Genomic DNA, 25,669 nt, shown 5'->3' with positions numbered 1-25,669 from the left:
CATAATCCTCGTATTTTACTGTAACATCAAATACAAATAGTAAATCATGTAAAGTTACCTTAATGTTGCATATCAAAGTTTAGGTACTAAAATGTAACAAGAAAAGAACAAAAAAATATATTTTATTTTCATAAATTGCAGGCCGGTGGGTTGTGTCATGGACAGGCAACAGTCATGATGGCCGCCGTGGTAAGTTTNATTATATCTAAAAGAGGAAAAAGGACTTTGACGAAATAAAAAAAAATGTGAATCCTACATCTAAAACTAGTGACCTGCAGCTTGCTGGAATTGATGTATTTAAAGTTTTTGGAAATGTCAACGTGTTGTATGATTATATATCCGGATTCCAAATGCATCAAATTTTATAGAAAATGCAAATATTAGACCTGTCTTTCATAGCATACTAATACTTTTTAATATATATTACATAATCAAAATAAACGAATAATACATGATCGGTATAACATCCAGCTCATTGGTTCAGCATGAAAGTTACAGCGTGAAAACTTTTAAATATTTAAGATTGCGACGTTCATACTCTGTCTTATATATTTGTTTAGTTTATTACCTCTACGGCATAATCCTCGTATTTTACTGTAACATCAAATACAAATAGTAAATAATGTAAAGTTACCTTAATGTTGCATATCAAAGTTTAGGTACTAACAAGAAAAGAACAAAAAAATATATTTTATTTTCATAAATTGCAGGCCACCCTGGTCGGTAGCGGATGTGTTATTGGGTGGTGTCATGGACTGATAGGAGGCGTGATGGCCACCGCGGTAAGTTAATTATTAAGATTAATCCTATTATAGTAACAAAACAATAAGAATATTGTAATGCGAAAGTGTAAGGTTGAAATAATAAAATCAATGAACGACTTGATTATGCGATATGAAATAGTTTTTAGTTTCGGAAAACCATATAAACATCTATCATGTTTATTTAGAGCTTACTATATCTGGTATTTGGAAATCGTCAACTCTTAATAAAATACATTGAATTAATTCGACATAAACTTTTAATCGCCATATCAACTAAGAATAGCACAACTGTAAAGTGAACGAAATCCCCCCATCCCCATGCGTTTATGACGTCACATTACCAGACATAGCCCTGATTGTGTACATCTTTTAGTTCAAAGTATATCCAATCGTTATGGAGACGTATTTGGAAAAACTAATAAATCTGTTTAAAAAGTGTAAATAATTAGGTACCCTATGAACAATGTTAAGGAACAAGACCCATTGGAGAGATGTTTAATGTTGACAAAGGGAGATCATCCAGAGGGTCTGATACTCGTCCAGCAATAAATTCTTTCTGTATGTGCCTGTATGCCTCTATTTCATTCTCCTTAATTGAAACAACCTATTCTACATAAACTATGCACAAGGAAGGCCTTGGTAGGACAAAAGAAAACCTGACCGAAACCCTAAAACTTACTCATCAATCGATGATTTATCAGAATGGCACTGGTAAAGATTTTCGGGAACTACATTGATAATTGGAGTTTTACCTAGTATCAGTAAACCTGACATTTCCCCCGCCTTGAAATTTTCTTTTCTAGAAGAGTGTTTGCCTACTTACCTAAAAGCAGAGTTCATAACATATTATAATCGGGGGGCATTTTGGTTACAATTTATCAATTTTATGGTTGCCATTACAAATTAATATTAAAAACATAAAGGTCTGGAACAAGTTCCATTGTAAAATGTGTTGTGTATGCTACTAGCTGATCTGGTACCAACGTTGGAGGTTAAAGCTGTACCTGAGGCATTAACGCCATGCATGTACAGACAGAAGCCCCAACACCTGGTCAATTAAATACCAAATAATTTCAATAAATATGTAGATAGTTGAAACATCGGTCCTAATAGTTATATCCATTATTTTAGTATGGATATTATGTTTCACTGCATTAGAAACGTTCATCCCGAGATCGTTCAACCAACTAGCCGTATGGAGCTCCCTCGGGTGAAACCGATATAGAACACGATTTGCGGTTGTCGAAGGGNCATTGCATTGGTTAAAAGAAAATATCTTCATACATATTGAATGTTGCAGGAATTATTATATCTAAAAGAGGAAAAAGGACTTTGACGAAATAAAAAAAAATGTGAATCCTACATCTAAAACTAGTGACCTGCAGCTTGCTGGAATTGATGTATTTAAAGTTTTTGGAAATGTCAACGTGTTGTATGATTATATATCCGGATTCCAAATGCATCAAATTTTATAGAAAATGCAAATATTAGACCTGTCTTTCATAGCATACTAATACTTTTTAATATATATTACATAATCAAAATAAACGAATAATACATGATCGGTATAACATCCAGCTCATTGGTTCAGCATGAAAGTTACAGCGTGAAAACTTTTAAATATTTAAGATTGCGACGTTCATACTCTGTCTTATATATTTGTTTAGTTTATTACCTCTACGGCATAATCCTCGTATTTTACTGTAACATCAAATACAAATAGTAAATAATGTAAAGTTACCTTAATGTTGCATATCAAAGTTTAGGTACTAACAAGAAAAGAACAAAAAAATATATTTTATTTTCATAAATTGCAGGCCGTTGGGTTGTGTCATGGACTGGCAGGAGGCGTGATGGCCACCGCGGTAAGTTAATTATTAAGATTAATCCTATTATAGTAACAAAACAATAAGAATATTGTAATGCGAAAGTGTAAGGTTGAAATAATAAAATCAATGAACGACTTGATTATGCGATATGAAATAGTTTTTAGTTTCGGAAAACCATATAAACACGAGATCTAGGATTGTAGACCTGCGGCTAGGTCGCTGGCATTTCGCTCAAAGCGCCGGTGTTTGCATCGATGAAACAGCTGTTGGAGTGATTTTACTATGGCACGAAAAAGTAACTTTCATTCAAATTCTTGCGGTTCATTAAAAAGATCAAAACGCTAACTTAAACGCTATGTTGTTCACCTAAGCGAACTCTGATCCGAAAATTAATAATCATGGATAAAAATGTCAACAGTAGGTATTTTTACATATTTTTCCCTCTGCTTATGCGTCTAGTGTTTCAGTCTATATCTATATTTACCAATTTTATATGATGCCCGCAAACACATAAAACAAAACATTTTCTTTTGCAATATGGCCGCGTGGAAATTTATTTTTAGCGGTGGTAAAGTCGGAAATTATGAAATATCAAATGTTCTTAAAGGCCTCTCTTGTATCAGACTAGATATGATACGTATAAATTACATGCATCCTCATTTATTGATACATAAAACATAATTCCAAGATAAAAAAAACAACAACAGAGCGAACAATTTTCCATAGAAGTAAAAATTTAAAAAACTGGAAAATTTTGGGCAAACCTCATGACTTTTTCGTAATAAGCAATTTCTCATTTCGTTCAGCATGTACATGCATACAAATTATTTTTTGCCAACAAATATTTACTTTTGGTTCAATGATACAGGTCTTAACTGACAGGGACCATTGACACGTGCCAAACATCATAGGACAAATTCACATGCTACTCGCTTTATCCTTAGAGCATCTGACCGAACAACAGACGTCGATCCGCTTCTATCAATATTTAATGGGATATACAACGCGACTTGAATAGTTTTGCAGGCATAGCCTCTGCACCTTAATCTTTTGACTCGATAAAGTACCCCCTCCTTTTTTAAGCTACAAAGTACTGGGGCTTTGTCGCTTTTGCTCCTAAGCAGGTGTCTCGCTATACATAGCAGCTAGCTCGCACATTCTTGCCGACATCATCTCGATTTATGATGCCTCCTCTTTAATTGAATTCATCATTCGTAGATCTGGAAAATTAATCAAATTAAAAAACAACTTCTTGGAGCACATATGAAGCTCCAAGCCAGGACTTTCTATTTTTGTTTCCAAATATACCATTTATTTTTCATTTTTCCCCAGTATTATAGCACTCAGTAACATAGATTCAAATATACATGTTTTGTATTTGTTCCCGTCATATAACCTAGGCCAGAATGATGCACATTTCCAAAATAGAATCACTTAAGTTCTTGAAGCCCGCTTATTTGCTAAGGACCCGACAAATTATTCGAAGAGGTGGACACTATCAATTTACATCTCTGGACCAATCGTACAAAAAGGTGTCTGCCCACGATGTGCCTGGGTACCACCTACGCGAATAATCTTTTTAACATTTTGTGTTGTAAAGGCTTCCAACACGTCACACGTATATACGTCAAAGCAATCATTTAAACAGGAACATCTCCCATTCATCACTTACAGATCGTTTGCTCAAATTAAACGCTGTTTTATTTTGTTCCCTAGTAACTTGTAACCCATGCCTACTACTTTCGCAACTTTTGGCGAAGCGCCTATTTCGACCAACTGATCGCTCATGCTCTTAACTACTCCCATAACATGAGAGGCCGCTGGTCGGCCTTTTTTCAATCGGATATGATTTTGCCGACTGCGACCTCTTATTTACGAAGCACTAATTCTTTGATGCAGTTTCCGCCCGAAATCCGGCCGGAACAAATTCGGCTTGAAAAACTCACATAAATGGTTAACAGTTCATGACAACGATGTCTACTCACGAATTATATAATATAGATCTCATATATATGTCACAGACACAAATATATAGTACATTACGGAATAGAACACTCAAAATACATGTGCATGTCGTTGTAGCACATCTCTGACCTACATTTAAAAAATGGCTTCTGGATTAATACAAAATATCAGGGGGGATTTCAAACGGAACGAAATGATACGGAGTTTGTTTGTATTCCGCTTGTGAAACATAACATGTAATCCATTCTTGTATTAACCGGAAAAATCATGGCAAATGCTGTCTGCTTCGCTTCGAATGAGGAAAAATTCATTATTTATGTCTTTGCCATGAAATTTTTCTCATAAAATCATGGATTTATGGAAAGGAATATTTATTGGACCCTTTTGACCATTTAAATGTATGTAAACACGATACACTCTTTCTTAATCCGAACTTTGAAAATGTGATAATCAGCATAGGGAAAATCAGCTATGGGAAGTAATAGGTTACGCGGCGCCTGTCAAAAGTTTTTCGCCGTGTAAAACCTCTAACATTGTTGGAGTAGCTCTTAACCTGCTGGTATCACTGTCCAGCCTCTATGATCTCTCATTATATTATGACCCCATCTACTTGTATACTTATCTTTTCGTTTCTTTGCAATGCTCTGCTGAAAGACTCAACTCGGGAATCTGCCCTCCAATGTCCAGGCTTACAATACTGAAAAAGCAGGCTTCGGTTCCTGATTAGAACCGGAAGTCCACCACTTTCGGTCTAACTGCGCGCGTTCGATGACACCTAGATTTTTCTCCATTTTTATGACGAGTCATATGGCTACTTCGCTCTTTAATTTCCTTCCCGCTCTGTTTTCAGCACTTCTTATGTAGTTCTGCTCCTCGGGACTTTTGGCAATAAACACTCTTGTATACTCCTTCATAGTCCTCCATCCATATTCCGAATCGTCGATAATCTGTATCAGCCCATGTCATTTCTTTCATTTAAAAGTTCAAGTCCTACGAGATCTTTTACTGGACATAAACAGTTGCATCGTTAGGTAACTCGTCTTCTCTCAAAACATTTTCCATCTTCAACTGATGGCTCCACAACCCTGATAGTAAGCTTGTATTGCTACTCATTCCCTCTTTCGTTGCATTACGTTCCTTATTTTGTTTTGTAAACAAATTATCACAGGAGGAAAATGTATTCTCAGGTTGTTCTCAAGTCGTTCTCATCTTCGTTTTGACTTCAAGGAAACTTATGTATATTCATTTATAACATTTTTGAAACTACATTTGACTTGTTGAAAAAAGGTATCTATCAAAAACAGTTCTAAGGTTGCTGCGAACATCATACAATATTCCCGTGATGTCACATATTGAGGGAAACGTGATTTATTCTTCCTGGCACTATCATTAACTTTATTTAGAGGAACTAAGTACCCTAATGATCAAGTACGAACTGTTCAAATGATTCAAGAGAAATTGCAAAAGAGACTAGTTGTCTTATCTCATTTTTCATGAGAGTCTATACCAATATAAACAACACAAATTATAAACATATCTATGCTAATGCATATCTGCTTTCAATTTGTTTTTATGAGTAGATAGCATAAAGGTTTCTAAGTGTCATTTGTGTCAGAAATAAAAATACTAAAAGAGTATTCTGGTAAGGGAGTGGAGCTGTTCATATTATTTAAGCAATGAATGTTTTAGCAAACATTGTTAAGATCCAATACCACACTTTGCTATTGATGACAAACTTATCAAACTTGTGGCTATATGTAAGTTTGTCAGCAATAGAAATGTGTGTTTAAGGACCATAACAGTATTTGCTAAATTATTTATTATTTATATTTACATTTTGATAGAGTAGTTATGCTTTATTCAGTTATTTCGAACAGTTCTTTGAAAAGCAAATTAAGTGTTGATAATAATGAAAGTGATGACATCACAAAAGAGATTGATGACGTTACAATAGCAAATGTTGTTATAGTCTCACAATAATATTTGGCTTCTCAATGCATGCCAATAGAAGGATTGCAGAGCAAATATGAATAGATTTCATTTAAATTTTAGGAACACGCCGATAAGAAACGGCAGGAATATCTATGGACAGTGTACACACAGCTATTAGAGCGAATAAGGGTATGTCGTGTTGAATACTTCTTTGGACTATGAGCCCGATTTGAAAGATAGGATTTCCTTAAAGTGTACTTTGCTAGAATCCTGACGAAAAGTTGGCATTTTTTTATTTCATTTTCTCCTATTTGGTTCATACAACGTCCGTGCCTTGGAAATATGTCTACAAAATGTGTTTGAATTATTTAAGCATATGGTAAATTTTATGATGACAATCATTGTTTGTATAAGAAATGTTGTTATCTTCAATGTAGGCCTATGTGAGTTTGACTTAATTACTGATCAATCGTTTGTCGGATAAATGTGACCAACATATTGATTATTGCATGTATATTTTTTAGCACCGAAGACGATTTTGATTTTGACGATATTCTTACAAAATATTTTGCAGGAATGCATGCAAAATTTCGAAGCTGAGACAACTCTAGAGAGGCAAGTAGAAATATCGACCGATTTGAGGGATCTAGACAGCACACAGATACCATTTGCAAGCGTCATATCACTTTGCAGCGTTCTACTGACGGTAACGTTGATATTCAGCCTTGAGGATCGCATTAAACATGGCGGCAGTGACTGCCACCGCATTGGACTCTTCAATATGTCAAATTATATGTTTTATTGTTGGGAAGTTGCAATGTAATGCAACTTCCGATAACGGGGATAATAAAATAGGATGTAAAGCCACAAAAATAGACTGGAAGGTGCGACCAACGTTTTGGCCTAAAGACATTTGTTTTGTCAATCCGAACACTAATCTGACAACTCCAGAAAAATGGTCAATGTTTTTTGCAGCTTTATCATGTCTTCTCAGAAAGGACATATACAAACTTCTATCAAAAAGTGAAAAATTTGTTTTGTGTGTCGAAATGATGGCATTAGAAAGCAGTAACTCAGACATCATAAACCAATGTCATGCCCTACGTTTACTCATGAAACAAGATCTTGGCTGTTTGAAAATTCCTTGGGTAAAGGAAATATTTTTACATGGACTGCGTTCTTTTGGATTGCCTCTAGCGGAAACGTTCACTGGTCTGGAATGTACCCGATTCCTTAGTTTATACGACGAACTGGAACAGGTATGTATTGTTCATTACTCTATTTTCCTAGAAGTTTCAAAGGGAAAATTGAAAATTGCTTATCACAGTTATCGTTCAACGCATTAGTTCGTCTGTAATATCGTATTTATTTTTTAAGCATATACTAAAACAGTTATTGGTTTTTGTGCTGGTAAATATGATGTGCAATCAACCTGAAAATGTGATACTAACCTCGGCTTCGCCTCAGTCAATATATTGTTGAGAAGGGAGATGTCGTTCTTGATGTATTACCTGACCAAATATTCCATTATTTCCTTACAGCTAAGGTNGGGGGGGGGGGGGGGGGGGGGGGGGGGGGGGGGACTCTTTGTGCGTTTCTTTTAGTATATATACGATGTTTTATAATACTACTGTAGTTCGAATGTGGGATTGGTTAACCTACTAATCACTCTAATATCCAATTGATTAACTTATATTGTTCAAGGCAGACTACGGATGCATCTGTAAGGTATAACAAAGTACTTCACGAACAAAAATGAATAATACGGCTTGATTACTCCTTTAAAGATCGTTTGCCTTGATGTTTTGTTATCAAACTAACAGAAGTCATAATTGTTTTTTTAACAGAAATGCAAAAAAGCACAACTTCCAGCATTTCTGAAGCAGCTCAAAACGTTTCGCTCTATGAAGTCACTGGATGCGGTAAGTAAATATTAAATGATATCCAATAATGATCACTTCTGATCCCGAACTAGGAAAACAGATTAAACAATATTATTAAATGAAGAAGTCAAATCTGCTATTAAAATGAAACGAAAATGAAAGCAGAAGCCGAGTGAAAACTTATATAGAAAATTAACCTTAACAAAAAGATCGAATGATATTCTGTGGATAGTGAAAGTGAAATTGATGATTAACATGAAGGTATCATTTTTTTGTTTGGTGAATAGGAATCTGCCCTTAAAGTTGCCAGAGAATGTTTACAATACAAATCAACAAGATTAAAGGTAAGTTAATACCCCAAATTAGATTTACCAATTTACAATATTTGAAAGAAAAAAAATGTGAGAGTTGTTGAGTAGCACGTTTGAATAACAGGTATATTTTGCAATGTTCCTTTCCTTTCAAAATAAATTAACGGCATGTGTGATAGTCTTTGTTAACATTCGATAGCATGGTTGCTATTTAGCTGATACATAATATAAGCAATGCTACTAAATGTAATCCGCCAGTGCATTCGCTAGATATCCCATGAATATTCAAATTATATAAAAAAAAAATATTGAGTGATTATTGAGTCGTTAGTACTTTACTTTTTACTTATATTCCGGTATTCTCTTAATTGGTATAAATATCTATCATATAACTTGATTTGTCCGCAGAGATCATGTCCGAATCCCGTACCCGGTATCAGCTTAAAACGACAGAAAGCATCAGGTAAAAGAACACAGAATCTTGTAATACAAACAACCGCGTCGTCAATACATGTACCTGCCATTCAGAATCCAGTTATACAAACAACCGCGTCGTCAATACCTGCCATTCAGAATCCAGTGATGCAAACAACCGCGTCGTCAACACCTGCCATTCAGAATCCAGTTATACAAACAACCGCGTCGTCAACACATGTCATTCAGAATCCAGTGATGCAAACAACCGCGTCGTCAATACCTGCCATTCAGAATCCAGTCTTACAAACACCCGCGTCGTCAATACCTGCCATTCAGAATCCAATTATACAAACAACCGCGTCGTCAATACCTGCCATTCAGAATCCAGTGATGCAAACAACCGCGTCGTCAATACCTGCCATTCAGAATCCAGTTATACAAACAACCGCGTCGTCAACACATGTCATTCAGATTCCAGTGATGCAAACGCCCGCGTCGTCAATACCTGCCATTCAGATTCCTGTCTTACAAACACCCGCGTCTTCAATACTTGCCATTCAGATTCCAGTGATGCAAACAACCGCGTCGTCAATACCTGCCATTCAGTCTCCGTCGATACAATCGACCGCACTGTCTTTATCAACGGTAAACTACCCAGTGATAAACAGGCCTGCAACGCCATTACAAACCACACATTCCCCAGTAATGCAAACAGGCGCTTCTTCAACACATCCCATTCAGTGTCCAGCAACTCAAACAACAGTATTGCCATTACCAACCTCACAGTATCCGGGGATGGAAATGAACGCGTCGCAAACATCTACCGCACAGTATAGAGGGATGCAAACAACTGCGTCGCCTACACACATTTGCGTAACGCAAATGAATGCATCGCCAAGACCTATTCTTCAGTATCCTTCAACATCATCTAATGCTTCTAATGCCACAGTTTCGATGACACATTTACGTTCACAGTCAGTGTGTACAACGTCAGTTATATCAACACAAACGACGGTTACGACATCAACGGTATCACCAGTGAACACAAACGACCCTTTACTGAGCAGTTCAGGGTCGCATAGGTATCTTATATCACTTGATACATCTAGTATGTCTCTTCATGATCAGGCACGAAATATTAGAGATAACGCTTTTCCGGTCAGCAGCACATGGACACCTTGGACACAGGAACCTGATAGTGCATCTACATTATATCCTGACCTTGATTAATTTTTCTTCCAGGCGTACGTTCCTATTTTATTATCCCCATCGTTATTAAAAGAGAAAGTGACTCTTGTTGTCAAAGTGTAATGGACTTCAGAGAAGCTTTTACATCGGACACAACGTTATAAATGATACTCTTCGTAATGATTATGGACTACTGGTTAGCAATTACTACAAAGTTATCATTTATATGCCTTCTGTACATAGATTTATACATAACAAAATTAAAAAATACACAAAAATACAAAAAAATAAAAAGTGCCAAAAAGTTTTTGTTGTTGAGTGTTTTGTAGACAAAGTAGGAGCCTAGCGGCCAGCGTCCCTATTTGCTTATAACATCATTCTAGTAGGGATATAGGACAATCAGTGGCTTTCTAATTAGGTAACATCATAGTCAGCGGAAATATGAAGGGTAGGTCACAGCGAGTTAGTTGTTAGTATGTCTTACATTTGAACCTAGTAAACTTGAAGCAATACACCGACTCACAATTACTAACGACCCTTTCCATCGTATTAGCATTATTTTAGGCTCTCTTCATTCTAAACAGTCATCCTACTCCATGAAACCATATAGATTCGATAGTTAAAAGTGAAAACAAAACTATAATTTAGCTGTTTAAGCCTTGAACAACATTAAAATAAGAAAATGTCATCTTCCCGATGTATTTTTAACGAACTTAAAAAAAATGATATTCAAAAAGTTTACAGTTCTTACAAAAAAATGAAGAAAAACAATAAGCATATCAAAAGGTCTGTATTTGGTTTTTCTAATAAAATTAAATACAAATGATCAATTATATAAATGAATATTAAAGGGGGTGACCAATATAAAGGATAAATGTGGTATGGTGCATTACAATTCTTCGTGCATATCAGAATAAGTAGAGGAGAAAACCATGGTTGGGGACCAATCAATTCGTCTTGCTGAAAATACAAAGGCTTGGAAATTCAATCAACATATATTAAAATATAAACATATCATGAAAATGTAAAAAGAAATATTTTCGATTTCATACGTATTTTGGTATTTTTTCCCTATTTAAAGTCATATCAAATGTTTTGCTCTTTTTACTTCTAGTGTGTGCATTTTGTAATAAAACGATAATTATATCGATTTAGTATTCTGATTATGTTCACCAGCCTGTAGTGTTGTTTTTTTTATTAGACATTGCATTATATCTAGTCTTAATCAGTTTCGTCATAAATACACGATACTTATGTTATATATATAATTATCTCTTTTTTTGGTACATAAATAAAAATGTGTTACAAATAACATTAATTCATGAACCTAACATACAAAAACAGCTCGTGCTCTGAACGATTAAAAACAAAATTTCTGTCTGGAAGAGTTGGATAGGAAAATTCCAATTTTCTAACTGGTAGAAACCCGAGGGTTCCCGATCACATAAAACAGAGAAAGTATTATTGTAATATGACGGGTGATCATTTCGAAAAATGAAAATTTTCCAAAAATTGAATTAATTAAAATAATCAAACAGACAATCAAAATTCGGCATACATTTACCAAAATTCAATTACGCAAAGAAAACATTTTCTTTCTTTATGATACAGCTAAAATTAAATCTGTTTTTCAATCTCATCATTTTGGAAGTTTACGCAATAAATATCTTTATTGTTAAAAAATACACGCTACTTCCCTGTTCTCAACGAATATATCATACACGAACAAATATGAGAGAATAATATCTCTTCCTTCACACATGACACAAAACAGTATGATGATTAAAAGAAATAAAAAATACAAATTCTGTTTTAAGCAAAAGTATACATATAACAAGCTTTTATATTTTTCACTTATTTATTTGACCAATACGCTCAAAGTTAAGATAGCTGTTATCAGCATTTACTGATATTCATACGTTCGTTTTTCCTTTTAAAGTTATAATTTTTAGATAAAGGAACAAGTTAAAGGAAAAATCGTGAGGAAGTTGATTGTTGGTAGTTATAGACATGTGGTACTTAAAGACAGGTGGTAATTATAAATAGGTAGTAGTTATACACAGGTGGTAGGTATATACAGATGGTAGTTATAGAAAGTCGGTAATTATAGACAGGTGGTAGTTATAGACAGGTGGTATATACAGATATGTGGTAGTTATAGGCAGGTGGTAGTTATAGACAGGTGGTATATACAAATAGTTGGTATTTATCGACAAGTGATATTTTAGATAGGTAGTAGTTATCGACAGGTTGTAATTATAGACAGGTGTTAGTTATAGACAGGTGTAGATTATAGACAGTTGGTAGTTATAGACAGGTAGTATAAACAGACATATGATAATTATATATAGGTGGTGATTATAGACAGATGGTAGTTAGGAACAGGTGGTATATACAGACAGGTGGTAGTTATAGACAGGTGGTATATACAGACAGATAGTAGATATAGACAGGTGGTATATACAGACAGGTGGGAGTTATAGACAGTTGATAGTTATAGACAGGTATTATTTATAGACCGGTGGTATATACAGACAGATAGTAGTTATGGACAGGTGGTATATACAGACATGTTGTAGTAAGGGACAGGTGGTATGTACAGACAGATAGAAGTTATGGACAGGTGGTAGTTATAGACAGGTGGTATATACAGATAGTTGGTATTTATCGACAAGTGATATTTTAGATAGGTAGTAGTAATAGACATGTGGTAGTTATAAACAGCATATAATGAAAGACATGTGGTAGTTCAAGACATGGGAAAGTATACATTGGTATTAGTTATAGAAAGGTGGTATATACATACAGGTGGTACTTATAGACTGGATGTAGTTAAAGACAGGTGGTAGTTAAAGACAGGTCGTAGTTAAAGACAGGTGGTAGTTAAAGACAGGTGGTAGTTATAGACAGGATGTAGTTAAAGACAGGTGGTAGTTATATATAGGAGGTAATTATAGACAGGTGGTAGTTATAGACAGTTGGTATATACAAACAGGTGATAATTATAGTCAAGTGGTAGTTATAGACAGATACAGTATATACAGACAGATGGTAGTTATATATAGGTGGTAATTATAGACAGGTGTTAGTTATATACAGGTAGTGGTTAGATACAGGTAGTATATACAGACAGATGGTAATTATAGACAGGTGGAAGTTATAGACAGTTGGTATATACAGACAGGTGGTAGTTATAGACAGGTAGTATATACAGCAAGATAGTAGTTATATAAAGATGGTAATTATAGACAGGTGGTAGTTATAGACAGTTGGTATATACAGACAGGTGTTAGTTATATACAGGTGGTATATACACACAGATAGTAGTTATGGAAAGGTGGTATATACAGACAGGTGGTAACTATAGACAGATAGTAGATAGGGACAGGAGGTATATACAGACAGGTGGTTGTTAAATATATGTGGTAGTTATAGACAGGTGGTAGTTATAGACAGGTGATAGGTATAGACAGGTGGTTGTTATAGACAGTTTGTAGTTATAGACAGGTGGTAAGTACAGACAGGTAGTAGTTATAGACAGGTGGTAATTACAGACAGGTAGTATTTGTAGACAGGTTGTAGATATGAACATATATATTGTAGCATGTGGTGCAATATGCAAGTAAGTCATCAACAGTACATGAAATATTCCAATGACAACTATTGACTGTAGGTCATTTTATAAGTCAGACAAAACAGACAAATTATCGCACATCAAAGGTGATCACAATATAAATCAGTATACAGGATTAATGCTAGTACGAACAAACAACCTTTATAATAAAGAGCGAAACCTGTACATTCGTCTTACAACGTTAACATCAAAACTTGTGTTTACTTGTTCCAGTCACCCGTAAAATTTGGAGCGTCCGACAACATTATAACCCCAGTGTACTTGTTAGTGTTAGTTATGTCTATTCAGTGTGTGGTATAAGTCGATGAGTATAGCTCGCTGTATTTCTTGAACAAATACCAACAAACTGTCATAGATTTTGAACTTAACGCTTCAGTAAGCACGCTTGTAAATATGAGTAATGTGTGTGAACAGCAAGGTAAAGTAAACAGGTACAAGTAGTTAAATCCAAATGATACAAGCAAAGGGAGCTAACTACAATATAATGCACAGAAAATACTTGATGAATTATCACAGTCATTGTAAACTTCAGAAGATTTAACGTTCTTACATAAGCAGCCCGTTTTAATCACCTGCTTAAAATAACCACGATCAACATTTGGAAAGCTAGCACAGTGAAATAGAGCAAATTACTACAATCTTATAATTTGACCGGTTTGATCTGAGCAGTGCATTTGTCTGCAACCTTTGTAACAAACAAAAGGAGGAAAAAGGGAGAAAATACAACTACGTCAACAGGCCTGCTCCTGGACTCAAAAGATAACGAAAACTGGGGTTCCTTGATTTCTTTCAAATCATTTTTTTTTTTTTTTTAATTTCTTTTTTTTATAATTTTTATTCTATCTTTTATTTTATATGAGTATAGAAACTATTTTTTTTTTATTTAAAAGCATCGATCAATCTTATGTGGTAGACAAATAAATCTCAACTCAATTATAAGCTTTTTAACGCCAAGTTAAAAACTTCCAAAATCCTACACCGAGAGTGACTATTTCTCTGTCTGCATTACACAGGAGGGATTTTTGAGTTTCGCTCACGCTTGAAACTTGTAAAATTAAGTTGAAATGGTGAACCCAGGGTACCGCACCATCATCAGGGGAGTATGACATATGTGACAAAATTAATCATGCTATCATTGGCACTGCATCAATTGACGTCGATATGGTGACGTTAATAAATGATAGTGCATACTGGCTGTTATTTTTTTTAAAGTAAATACAGTTTTATCTTTCTTCCAGTAAAAACTGGAATGCACCTGTGAAGTACGGAAGAAATAACCGTACCATGCAAGAGATGGTATTGTGTAATTGGTAGCGCCTGGGTGGAACAAGGTCAATCCTCGATACTGAAGGGGTAACACTCACTCATATTCTTTGCAATACCGTAAAAATTCATGACAAAACTAAAGGAACGAAAAACCAATTGGAAAAACGATTTCAAAGCCAGTCAATCTACCGCTCTGCTTTCGCGTGATTCTTATTAAGTTCACCAAGGGATTATTGACACATATTGACATAATCTCGCGACATACCAAATAACCATTACAGAAAATCGAAATAAACATTATCGTCAAAACGCAGCAACAAAATTGCAATTTCAAAATATTATGTTGTTAATATAGTAGTACATATGTACGAGCGAACAATAAAGGGTAGTTTAAAGTTGAGAATACATTTCTCGTATTAACAAAAGGATGAGGCGACAGGATAAACCTGCAATGGTCTCCTGTTAATACGCGTTATGGTTTAATCCTTAATTATCTATTTTTTTCATAAAAAGGGAAGGTGTACTCATGGTATTACATGGTATAGGATCAAACTAATTGTCTTAAATACACATTTTTTACCTAATGAAAAACTATATGAGTATGCATCAAACATACAATCAACATTGCTAGCCAGATGTACATATAAAACTTATAAAAAAATACATTTCCATTTGCTATGCATCCTTCCATTGCAATGCATTGAGAAGGCAAATGTTGTTATAAGACTATAACAACATTGGTTAGTGTAACGTCATTAATATTTACTGTGCCGTTATCAATTTAATTGTTATCAAAACTTAACTTGTTGTTCAAAGAACTGTTCGAAATAACAGAATAAAGCCTAACCACTCTATCAAAATGCACACATAAATAATGACTATTGTAGCAAATATTGCTATGGTCCTATAAAACTGAGAAAAAATATATTACATTAAGCTCTGCCGGGCTTTATCAAGTTTGTCATAAATGTCAATGTGTGTTATAGGACCATATTAACATTTGCTAAAACATTCATTGCTTTAATAGATATTTAATCAAAGGGAGATACAATTCTTTAAACATCAGTACTAACGATTAATCCATTTTGTTCTGTAGTATTATACAATGCATTTATTATATCTGGTAAATCTTACAGATATGAAAAGTGGTATAAACTATTGCATATCAATATAAACCGTTTGTGCTCCTTTACATAAAAACTAGTATGACTTAGTGGAGCCTATTTCGTAGCTATAAAACCCAGAATAACGGAACAGCTGTATGATGCAGTGTAATTCATTTTTGGCATATTGTATGTTTTAACAATGTTAAGATGCAATCACTTATGTGTGAGTGTGTGTATGTGTGTTGTTGGTGTGTGTGTGTGTGTGTGTGTGTGTGTGTGTGTGTGTGTGTGTGTGTGTGTGTGTGTTTGTGTTGCGTTCATCTTCTAAGTGACATGAAACACAATGTAACAAAACATTCAGATTTATGGTACACCCTAATACTGCAATATAATGCTTAAGGACTAGGGGCGTAAAGGGTCATTTCTGGCCTAATCGGGGATTTAGAAATAGTTGTTGTATTCGTAATCTGGAATAAATGAAGAATGCAAATACACAATTCCAGATTCATTCGACAAATGGTTTAGGATATGTGGCATTACAAAGAGAGACATAAACCCGCATTTTCATCATAAGATCTGTAAAGATCGTCTGTTGTGCACTATTTGGATGAAAATTTGCAATTTTGGAACAAATTAACTAAACACTCTTTATTATTTGAAAGCCTCCACATGCACCAAACAAACAAATATTTGACATGCTTAAGCATTGTCATACCAATGTTCATTCGTAGAAAGGAATGTTTGTTTGTTGCATGCAGAGGCTTTCATTTGTGCATGCTTAATGTCCAAAAACACCATATTTTATCTATATTTGCATAACAACGCAATTTTGTTGCTTTGGTAGGTCATCTACGCATGCGCATTGAAAACAAATCTGCACCAAGAAAGATAGCCTGTTTTACCAATAGGATGATTAAAACAGAAATTGTTAAATACATTTAAGTTGAATTTTTTACTTTTCATGAGGCCCAAAAATTACCCTTTGAGTTTGCGCTTTGTTACAGGTTCTGTAATTGGTTAAAAGTAATACATGTGACCCAAAAACTGCTGTTAATATTAGATTTAACAGTGGGTTTTTTTCATGGGACTAATTTTAAAGATTTCCAAATTTCCAATATTTCATATTACAACACTTTATTTGTGAATGATTAAAAACTATTTATATAATTGGTTTTCCTTCCCATTGATAATGATTGGGTATGATAGTGACTGAATTAAGGTTTTTCCAGTATTCATGCAAGTGTGACCGGGGTAAAAAATGCTTACACACATCAAATATACTGCCTTTGCTTCGCTACGGCCGCTTATGTGGTGTGTAGTGTAAGTAAAAACACTGGAAAAACCAGATTCAATCCCTATATTGATTTCAACTTTATACGGAGGGGTAAATCAGATTGTCCAAATGTTTATTCAAACCGTTCGTCCTTAAGAAACTGCAACGCTGCTTTTAATAATTCAGATCGTTGTAGAAGAAGTTTGGTAACAATTTGGTATTTATAACTTTTGGCATGAACATGCTAATGTAAAGCTACAATGTAATTGATTTCATCTTTATTCGACATCAGTATTTTGATACCAAAATACTGTGAAAATTTAAAAAAAATGCGATAAACAGTGAAAATACTATTTACTTAATATAGCCTAAATGACATTGACTCATTCTGCACTGATATGTTTTCATATCAGAGGTAAGATTGTTACCTTCTCAAACATAAATTCTTTAACGTTAAAATGTGCTTCTTCGGTCTCAATACGGTATCATAAATGTGACGGGAAGTTGAAAGATGATTTGTTACGCTGTCACTAATGTTAAATTGTCAACTATATATGCTCGAAAGCTATTGTTCGGACTTAATAATTTTAGACGTTCCGACTTTATAATTTTAGACGAAATGTTTTAAACGATCTATTCATAAACTGACGCAACGCTTTGAAATAATGCAAAATTAAACATCGAAGTCGCACAAATTCGTATTTAACGGTGACCATATACTTTTCAAAGTATTTATACCAAGGTTATATATAAGGAACTGAAACACAGTAAAACCTCGATATAGTGCCCCTCTGTTCATTTACTTCGTTTACCCTCAGCATATTTAAATGTCATTTATACTTCGGAATAAAGATTTACTATTTTCGTATGCATTTTAAAAGCTAAGTTTGTTTCGAACGCACTTAAGTAAATTTGACACAAACGTTTTTCAATTCCTTGTTGTGTTCAAAACAAACGCCAATATCGCTTGACAAATGGTGGCAGTAAAACGATGTTTTTACTGTATATTTTATCTTGATGGAACTTTTTTCATACATATTTGACCTTTAATCACAGGAGTATCTTGTTTCTGTTAGGTGTGTTTCTGATGTTCTAGTTAAAAAATAAGGTTATTATCAAAAAGAAGAGGGAAGAACATTTTAATGTTTAAGAGATACGGTAACTTCTACAATAGAAATTGTAAGTACTGCTTAGCCCCTGAAGAGTGATCCTCATAAGGTATGCTAAAAAAGGATTCAAGGATTTTATCATTTTTCAAAATTAATCAAGTGAGAAATCTACAGAAGAAAACTTTTTTTAAGATTGTTTTTGTTTTTGTGATATCATCAATAAAGAGAAGGAATCGAGGTGGGCACAAAACAGAACCATAAGGAAAACCCGCGTGTATTTGTTTTGTGTTAGATATATAGTTATACTTTGTTTCCTGTATTATATGCTGAAAACCAGTCAAACAATCTTATGCCATAAGTTTTAATTTCTATAATAGGCCAATATGCCATTCACGGTCATGCAATTTATTTATATCACATAAAACAAAGTGCATTTTTTTTCGGCATCTAGATTATAAGTAAAAACCTCGATATAATGCCCCTCGCTTTGTTTGCCAATTCATTTACCGCCAACATATATTTGAAGGTAACTATTTTTCCGAAGAACTCCTTTTTTCATTCCCGCAATTGATCGCCAAACCCTTTTATAACACTAAAATATCTCCGGACAAATGGTATCAGTATAATATGGTTACACTATACTAACATATGGTGATATAGGTACATGTATCAGTTAGTTGACTAAAACTTTAGCCTTAAATCCAGAATGAAGATAAATTAAATATTGTTATTTAAAATAGACATAAGAGTATCTTAGATTTGTTTTGCCTCTAACATGTTGATGAATCTAGATCCACTGGTACATGTATTGGTCTATAATTATTACTATCATTGATTTCACCTTTACCTATATAAATAGGATTGATATTTGCAGTGTTATAAATTCATGGATTTCACCAGATATTAGTGTTCTATGAAATAATATTGTAAGAGAATAGACTTAGGAAGCTGATAAACTTAATTCTTCTAATTTATGTAGGATAAACTTATGAAGTTGAAATAAATATTTATTTCAAATTGCATGTACAGGTAACATTTCATTAGAGTCTGCTGATTAATGATTATCAATAATGTTAAGCTGATATCAAATATCTTGTTCCGTAATGTAAATTTCTGGAAGTTTAAATAGACATAAGGGAGGTAATACCGGAATGTTTGTGTTGTACCAGCAATATTAGATCAAATCTATCATGATGTACAGTTTGTCTTTATTGATTGTCAGTATAGACAAAACTAACAACTTGTATATCGTCACAACACGAGGACAAACACAGTGTAACAGGAAAGAAATTAGTGTGCGACGACTAGGGATCGAACCCAGGATCGCCGACTTCCTAGCCAGTAGGACGCTTCACCACGGGGATTAAGGGAAATTCCCTCTAGCTCGAAGCTAGAAGGTGACCGCAATCCTATGTACATGCACTGGTTTCATAAACATTCGCGGACTTAAGAAAATTCCTCAGAGTACAATTTCTCCATTTGGTAGTAGTATTGAAGTTTAGGGACCATCTCAACTTTGGGGAATTCTTTTTCTCTCATTTTCCTGTGTGTAAGATAAAGCTGTCCAGGGTAAGACAGGGGTGAAGAACACTTCTATATTACACCCCATTTTACGTGACGTGATGTCACAATGGCTCCACAATGAAGTGACGTCACGAATTTGAAACTCTCCGTTGCCGCAATGCAGAAAAGGCGAATTGATGAAATTAAAACATTTTACTATATATTTACGGTACACGTTAGAAAGATGTAATTATTCTTTCTGCGCAACTTTGTTTGCAAATATGGGATATGCTTAATCTGGCCTGCTGATTGGTTTTCGTCTAAAAAGCTCATAGGAATAATTGATATTTTCAAAATGGTGGCCACTCCAAACGCATTTTCATGGTTTCTGGGCTTATTCTGGTGGTTGGAATGAGAGGAAAATATTCTTTCATGCCCAAGGGTGTAGGATAGGGACATTCCATCCTCGAGATTTTCAAATTTGGAAACCCCTCGGGTGGAATGTTCCTATCCTACACCCCTGGGTGTGAAGGAGTCTTGTTATCATCATTAATGTTCGCAATTAGAAAGTTGTCAGGTAACGTAATTCCTGTCAATGAAAAACGTCGTAACACATAGTCTGATATTGTAGAAGTCTAATCCGTAATAAATCCGTCACACTTATGCCTCGCTTCGTGTCTAACTAAAACAACGCGAATCATTGAAGGTCCGTGTAGGTAATTGACAATGGAATACGAATTGAATGTAATCATTGAAAACAAATGCTGCTGAAAGCTACATTCTTCCTGGTCAGTTCGCTGTTGTGACACATCAACGAAGCGATCCAACACAGCTGTAGTGTGACGATAAAGATATTATTTTGTGAAAAAATGAATGCATCAAGTATTAATCAAAGTATATTAGAATAAGGATTGTACGCCGTTTTTGCGTGTCTATTGTTAACCAGGAATGTTTCGCCACACTTAAATTTTCGCCTTTTTCGCCCTCAATAATGAAGTGAACTTGTCATGCAGCGAATATTAGTTCATCACATACAATATAGAGAAGTTAGATGTTAAGGGAGAAATCTGAACTTGGTGAACATGGATTTTATCGACAAAGGGCGAATATTTGACGGGGCGGGAGTTTCACGGTATGTTATACTGACGACTAAAAATTTAGCTTAATATTTGGTTTGGTTTGTGTATTTAAGGTCATGCAATTTTTTGGTGGTGGACGAAAGCCGTACCTGGCGACTGTCCACACATATCTCGAACCCGCGATGGAGGGCTAATGGTACATGTAGCAGAATGTCAGACGCATTATCTACTTGACGACCGTGGCCCCGTTTAGCTTAATATCTCGACTTATATCGGTATATACACTCAAAACAAAACAATAGCCCCAAACTATGACATGAACAAAATAAAGACATACCTGCAGATGGGGGATCGGGAAAAGAGTACACCTGCTGTTATTCACTGCTGTTAATATGGTAGGACTCATGTGGAAACCCCACGCAGAATTGGGGATTTACTTTGGTGTCCTCTATTTGGGGACACAAAAACGACCAATATAAATATGCTGTACCAATTGCAATATTTGAGATATTTACCTTTCTACTTCTTACTAGCTTTCAGTTCCCAGCGCCTTGCTTGGCAACATCTCACTTTTGGTTGGATTGAATGTTGAGCGCTTGCCCAGGTGAGGAATGCAATAGGTTCTGTCCCATGCCGGGACATACCAAAGTCGTTGAAAATGGTAGTTGTTATTCCTTGCTACACGTTCAGCATTTAGGGGAATGGCAACAACTGGTTCACCCGTTGTCAGTATAATGTGACTTGGCGGCATGCTGTGCTGGGTGGCTTCGGCATGGTATTTCAGTCACATATCACAATAAAGTCGGCATCAGATCCGCGCTATCACAATTAGACAAGCACACCAAAAGACCCTGTCTCCTGCATATAAACACGCAAGCATGCATACACAACACACATGGAGGCACGTCCTTAAATGACCTTACCTGTTAATAGGACGTAAAAAAGCATTTAAACCGAACCAAATCAAAAACCAAAATAAAGATAAGAGAGATTGTGATGTTTTAACTAAGAAAAAACAGTATACGATCGTAAATAGTAAAGTTAGAACTTTTCTCGTGCAGTATTGTAGTAGGATAAATTCATTGAAATGTCTTAATATGAAGCTTAATAGCACGAAACTTTGGAGAAGCATCACCAATGTAAAAGTCTTGCATGTATTATATCATTATGTATGTCAGTTGTTTTGTCACTCAAATAATAGTTTCTGTAATGTCAGTATTAATGGTATAATTCACTTGCCTAATGTGCATGTACGGAAAAGCATTTGGGCCGAGTAGAAGAAAAAATCTTTTTGTTCGTGTTATATCTCGAAATTTCAAGATAACAACTCAAAATTTCGAGTTAAGAAGTCGAGATATCGAGTTAATATCTTGAAATGTCGATTAAGTTAGTCGAACATTTTGAGGTTATATCTTGAAAATTATAATTGTTATCACGAAAAATTAAATATTTTCTGTCTACATGATCCTTATGCTCTTCCATATGCATTGGCTATGGGTCGACATATGTAAGGATGACACCTCAAGTATCACGTTATAATGCAATGTTATTTAGATATCTATTAACTATATCAGTAAGCATGCGACTCTAGAGATGTTATATATCTGACAGTTGGATGCAACAACACTTTAAGGATCCTCGTACGACTGAAGCAACTGTAATTCTGCAGTGAAAACTATTTTACAACATCAATGGCATCACCAGTGAACACAAACAATCATTTGCTGAGCAGTTCAGGGTCGCATAGGTCTCTTATACCACTTGAAACATCTAGTATGTCCCTTCATGATCAGGCACGGAATACATTTAAAGATATCTCCTTCCCGGGCAGCAACACATGGACACCTTCTCATGAATATTGTCGTGCATTTGATAGTATATTTACATTATCTGACCTTACTTAATTTTTTTCCAGAAAATACGTTCCTATTTTATTATCCCCTGTTGATATCAAACGAGAAAGTGACTCTAATTGTCAGAGTGTAATGGACTTCAGAGAAGCTTTTACATCGGACACAACGTTATACATGATACTCTTCGTAATGATGATGGACTACTGGTTAGCAATTACTACGAAATAATCATCTATACGCCTTAAGTATTTTTTTCTGTATATAGTTGTAATATTTAAAAAAATGTTATCATAAAAAAATGAAAAAAAGAGAGAAAAGTTAAAAAGCGCAAAAAAAAAAGAAATAAAATTTACAAAATTATAATAAAAAAAAATAATGAAAAGAAGAAAAAAAGGAAAAAAAAATCATATATCTAATCCTTGTTTTTTTCCAGTTTTATATACAAAATGAATACGTGTATTTGTTTATCTCATTATCATCTTCATTTATCTGAACAATCACCAAATAAAATACGAAATCAGAGTATTGCAAACGAATTAGTTTACATCATTAATCAAAGGAATAAATTCAAAAACAAACAAACTGTCATCATATTTGGCTTCCGAGTTTTAATCATGTTCGAGTCTTGTTTTGATCTCGTGTAAAATTTTGTAAAATTAAAAAAAAAAAGTGTTTTTGTAAAATTTAGCAAATTATGATCAATTTTAAAAGCAAACATGCATCTAAAAATAGGTCATAAAACTACATGCCTTTTGTTTGTAGAACTTTCTTCACAACGTTTTGTTGAAAATGACCCATTTGGCGGCCATTTTAAAATGTGTATTTATTGCATTTCACGAAAGGCTAAACATAACACCTTTTTATACTGTATTGATCACTTAAATCGTCATGGAGTCGTCATTTCTATTTGTAGCAAGTTAATTTTTGCTGTACAACTTTTTAATGTTCAATGTTATGTTAACAATATGCAACAAAGTGAATGTAATACATTATTGGTTTGTTTTTACATATTTAGTGTAACTGAGAACTTTTGATTTTTACTCCGAAAAAGGTGAAAAGTAACACAAATAATGATGAAACCAAAATTTTGATCAATTAAATACTTAAAAAGGTTTTATAGCAAAACTCTCTCTACCAACCTTTACTCTGCAAAACAAAGTGTGAAAATGAGGACATTTTCATAAAAAAATAAGGGGTATTGGCTACTTAAAACACTTCTTTGGTTTAAAAATAAAGGTTTAAGGAATTTTACTTCCATAATTTTAAAGACGTTACTATTTTTATCAACTCTACAAATATTCATACATATCTGATAACACACTTGGAAAATGTTGCATGAATTTGTTCTGCAAATGGTCATAATCAAAAATCACATATAATATTAAAGTGGTATCTTTGACCTATCATAGCACAAAAACGAACACACGGACATATATTTCTTTTTTTGAATTTTTGTCTATGCCACTAACTCTTTTTTTTCAAAACTGAAAAGAAAAAAAATACATGGATTTGATTTTTTCTCAAAAAGACACGCGTGTCAAATTTGACACGTCACATATATGTCAATACAACATGAAAAATATTTAGATGGAAAAGAATCAAGCGAAAATATGCTTGTCTTGTATGTGAACCTAGCAACTGCAAACTACAAAACCGACGCACCACGACAACCAACCTGTATCAACTAATTAGCATTATTCATAGACTCACTCATTTTTCAAAATTAATCGTACTACATGCAACCAAATAAATTTGATGGTCAAAAGTTTAATATCATTATATAGCAGTTTAAACATTGTATACATACACATTACTTCTCCCGGTGTCAATACTATTGTATTAAAAACAAGATTAATAATTTTAGCTCGTTAAAAAAAATGATGAGAATTTTGAAAGGTTTGTTTCTCGTTTTAACTTATTATAAAATTAATCAAAAAATTATTTACGGAAAAAGGTTGTCAAATCTGTATGGTTGTTGTGGTTTTAAATTTGATACAATTCGAGCATTGCAGAAAATATGAGTGTATGTTGATATAGAACTTATTTTTCTTTATTATATTTTAACCATATATTATTTTACCTTAAATTTAATGTTCAATTTTGTGTGAATACTAATATTTGACAGGTTTTGTTTTTCAGAAATATTTGATGTAATTACATCGGTAAAGTTATAGTACATAACATACCAATCACCATAATGCAAAAACAATATCATTATATATATGCATATGCATGTTTAAGGTTACATCACTACAACAAATAGGATAAGTTGGTAGGGATGTATTTTATTTGATTCTTTGTTAATTTTGCTTTTTTGGGGGAGGGGGCTGATTTAAGAAATTACCTAAACCACCAAACATATTTAATCAGACCTTTGGTATTCATTTTCACTTACGTATTTATTTATTTTTATAATAATATGGGATTTAAATTTGGTTTTGATACCTGCCAATAAAATAGAGAGGTGTCTTAAAAACGCTTACGGTTTTCGGCTGGCACGTATAAGTGCATTTGAGTGGGTGGGGGTCAAAACTAGGGTCGGTGGAGTACCTGAAAC

General features: G+C 34.2%; 2 protein-coding genes across 3 annotated transcripts in view; both read left to right on the top strand.

The window, feature by feature from the left end:
* Nucleotides 1-7,754, top strand: part of LOC110447797 — a 25,616-nt gene extending 17,862 nt beyond the window's left edge. Inside the window, exons 4-7 of the mRNA XM_021493718.1 lie at nt 142-189; nt 2,582-2,629; nt 6,611-6,679; nt 7,065-7,754. Of these exons, the coding sequence (XP_021349393.1) occupies nt 142-189; nt 2,582-2,629; nt 6,611-6,679; nt 7,065-7,313 (414 nt within the window). The 3' untranslated portion in view covers nt 7,314-7,754. The remainder of the gene's footprint in view (nt 1-141; nt 190-2,581; nt 2,630-6,610; nt 6,680-7,064) is intronic.
* Nucleotides 7,665-25,669, top strand: part of LOC110447796 (toll-like receptor 4) — a 42,319-nt gene continuing 24,314 nt past the window's right edge. Inside the window, exons 1-3 of one of the 2 annotated variants that reach the window (XM_021493715.1) lie at nt 7,665-7,749; nt 8,338-8,412; nt 8,661-8,717. In XM_021493715.1, the coding sequence (XP_021349390.1) occupies nt 8,687-8,717 (31 nt within the window). In that variant the 5' untranslated portion in view covers nt 7,665-7,749; nt 8,338-8,412; nt 8,661-8,686. Of the gene's footprint in view, nt 7,750-8,337; nt 8,413-8,660; nt 8,718-25,669 lie in introns of those variants that run through there. The other variant, XM_021493717.1, reaches the window with a different exon arrangement.

The sequence above is a fragment of the Mizuhopecten yessoensis genome, unplaced genomic scaffold (genome assembly GCF_002113885.1).
Source record: "Mizuhopecten yessoensis strain PY_sf001 unplaced genomic scaffold, ASM211388v2 scaffold3621, whole genome shotgun sequence".
In the NCBI taxonomy this organism is placed as follows: domain Eukaryota; kingdom Metazoa; phylum Mollusca; class Bivalvia; order Pectinida; family Pectinidae; genus Mizuhopecten; species Mizuhopecten yessoensis.
Note: the sequence above shows the minus strand (reverse complement) of the source record. Positions and strands in the feature narration are given on the sequence as shown.